The 3,184-nt window shown below is 36.3% G+C and overlaps 1 protein-coding gene across 1 annotated transcript in view; it reads right to left on the reverse strand.

The window, feature by feature from the left end:
* Positions 1-1,260: 1,260 nt before the first annotated feature.
* slc25a15b (solute carrier family 25 member 15b) overlaps positions 1,261-3,184 on the reverse strand; it is a 5,458-nt gene continuing 3,534 nt past the window's right edge. The window contains exons 5-7 of the mRNA XM_014006684.1: positions 2,261-2,436; positions 1,982-2,140; positions 1,261-1,915 (exon numbers count right to left, since the gene is read on the reverse strand). Coding sequence (XP_013862138.1) covers positions 1,794-1,915; positions 1,982-2,140; positions 2,261-2,436 — 457 coding nt within the window. The 3' untranslated portion in view covers positions 1,261-1,793. The remainder of the gene's footprint in view (positions 1,916-1,981; positions 2,141-2,260; positions 2,437-3,184) is intronic.

The following is a 3,184-nucleotide window of genomic DNA, read 5'->3' on the forward strand; positions in this document are numbered from 1 at the left end:
GCAAAATACACAAGATGTGAACAACACAAATTAATACGAATGACAAATTTGTTTCATTTTAAAGTCACACAAGATTCTGAGACGAGATGTTTTAGGGGTAACATCATGTTTAGTTTTCATATTTTCAGTCTGATTAGGGTTATGCTAAAATAATAATCATCTGTCTTATTACTGGTCTGTTTATGTTCCAACCCTCACCTGTGATCATGAGTCGTGGATCATGACCACATGACCAGGTGTTCCACCCGAGGACCTGTTGCATCAAAGAACCGACTATAAGTGATAGAAGATGGAGGCTGAGTCTTCCAGTGGCCCAAGGCATAATACTTCCACCTCCATGCTTGGCAGTAGGGATGGTGTTCTTTATAGTGTTTAAGTCACCTCACAAAATGTTAAATTATTTTAATTCTCTGTAAAGTCAAAGTGCCTAAAATAAATGACAGAGAAATAAAAACACATTAGGATCTTTATTAGAATCATAACTGCAGCTCAACTACAATTATCTGAACAGATTTACAAATTATTTAAATTCAAAAACATCAAAAAATAACAAAAAAAAATAACTCAAATCCAAATAATTTCAGTATTTCAACTAATAAGCTCTGAATAAAAACTGCTCAAAASTACAGGACTGAATAGGCACAAGATGAGGCAACTGATTTGTTGGAAGTAATTTTATTTCTAAGACAGAAGGTAAACAGAGATTTATTAGGAAAACAAAGTTGGGTCCCAAAAAACTAAAAGCTGAACATAACGCAGAGAGAAAAAAATGCATCTAAGTTAATTAGTGTATGGWTCGTTCTTTGGTTTATCTGTTTCAACATAAAACAAGAAAAAATATTTGTGTGGTTTATTTTTTTTGTTTTAAAACTAAATAAAAAACAGCAAAAGTAAAGGCTACGTTTTATCGCATTAATTCTTAAAGCAGACTAGATTTATATTTTGTGGATGTTTATCTTATTTACAGGGAGTCAAGAGATGATGATCTCATCGTAAATAAAATTACTTTAATATTCTAAGTTATGCAGAATTGGGTTGGAGTGCAGCCTTTGCATATACAGTATCTTTAGGAATGGTTACTGTTTTTATGCAGCCTTCCAGCCACTATAAACTCTTCTTTTTTGGTAACTTCAGTCATGTCCAGAATTGCTACAAATTAAAACCATTTAATTTATTTTGGATTTAGATGGCTAAAGCAAAAATCAAACTGTGGATTTTTAACTGGTTTTACATTTTTACAGAAAAAAACAGAAAAAAAACTCAATGCAGTGGTTTTTATGATTTTGTTTCCAAACAGAAAAGCCAAAATAAATAAATAAATAAATAAAGAACCATACATGCATTCTAATTAAAGATTAATTTTGAAAGAACTGCTTTTTTTAAGTTTTACACATTTAAAACATTTTTAAAACTTATTGGCAAATTCAGTTCTTCTGTTTGAACACGGATAAAATCAAAAGCAGCAAACAAAAAGCCCACCAAATATTTGGCTTCATATATGTAGTGTGGCACTTCTATTTCAAATTTTAATTTACAAAAAGCTCAACATCTTTAAAAACAAGCATTAASGGGTTAAAGATATTCTAACGGAGAGAAGATGCAGCTTTGTTGAAGTAGGACTAAAACAYGTTTATAAAAACACTGGTTGTTTAAATACTGAATTTTCCTTCTATTAAACAATAATTTTTTGAGATTTTAATATAACAAGTCTAAAAACATCACCGAGATTGAGCAAAGAGAAATATAAACACRGTTCTGGTTCTCTTCAAGCAGAGGAGTGTAGCAGTTTGGGTTCAGCTGTCGAAGTGTTTCATCATGAACTTCCTGCTGGTCTCGTAGCCCAGAAACAGAGCTCCGTTAGCCGGGAAGGTGCGCACCATGGTGGGGGTGAGGCCGGAGTAGAGCGCCCTCACGCCTGAACACAGGAAACAGGATTATAATCCGACAGACGTATGGAAATCTGGGCTTGTCTTCTGCTTACCTTCAGTGTGAGCAATAGTCATGAAGGTTCTGACAAAGCCCGCCTGTTTGCCCATCATGGACATGACCTGAATCCGGGATTTAACACAGTCCATGGGATAGACCACCAGCCAGAGGCACGCCCCCCCGAAACCACCACTGAACACGGTCGGAGCCACACCTTCAACAAGAAGTGACAAATCCTTTTTTTGAGGGACCTCTGCCATGAGCTGATTATTTTTATCCACAAACGTTTCTTAAAGCAACGTCAGTCTTTGAAAGARAGAAATTGAACCTCTACCTATGTCGTCTTTGCCACACTTCATGTAATCTGCGAATGCCGTGCGCCACAGCTCATAGGCACCGAAGAAGCAGAAGTAACCGGGCACCTCTCTGGCGATGGTGGGGATCAGCCCCTGAAAGAAACCCAGCGGCCCCTCGTTCCTCATGATGGATTTCACCACCGACCACACGGTGCTGCAGACAGAAACGCACAAAAATAACACACCCAAGTAAATATGTCCCAGATTAATTTAATGTGTACATTTTATTTAATGTCATTCTTTTCTACGAGAAAGTATTTCCTGCATGTGTTGAAACCAAAATTTTTTTTAAAATAATAATAATTGTACTTTTCTAATCGGCCTGAACTGTTGCCTGATAGTTGTTCTAAACTCCTTTCATTAAACTACCCTGCAGCGCCACCTAAAGGCTCAAAGAGGCATCAAACTGTGGGGTCCATGTCCTCACGTGTTCAGTATTTACACACTTAATCACGCAGCACTTTCATCTTTTCACTCTGTTTGAATCCATCTCAGAGGTTTTGACACAAACTGTTGTTAGAATAAAATGTGAAGGAGGTGATATTGTTTTTGTTTCTTTGCAACCAATGCAAATTGTTCAGGCTGGAGTCTGAAGAATGTTGCATGAAAGTTTTTACTCCTTTTCAATCATGGGTTCATTCATGTATCTTGGGTTTTGAATTGTTGTAGATAAACTATTGCTATTTATGCATGTATGTATGTACGTACGTACGTATGCAGGTATGTATGTTTGTACGTACGTATGTTTGCATGCATGTACGTATGCATGTATGCATGTATGTACGTATGCATGCATGTATGTACGTATGTATGTATGCATGTATGTACGTACGTATGCATGCATGTACGTATGTATGCATGCATGTTTGTACGTATGTATGCATGTATGTACGTATGTATGT

The sequence above is a fragment of the Austrofundulus limnaeus genome, unplaced genomic scaffold (genome assembly GCF_001266775.1).
Source record: "Austrofundulus limnaeus strain Quisiro unplaced genomic scaffold, Austrofundulus_limnaeus-1.0 Scaffold37, whole genome shotgun sequence".
NCBI classification, from domain to species: Eukaryota; Metazoa; Chordata; class Actinopteri; order Cyprinodontiformes; family Rivulidae; genus Austrofundulus; species Austrofundulus limnaeus.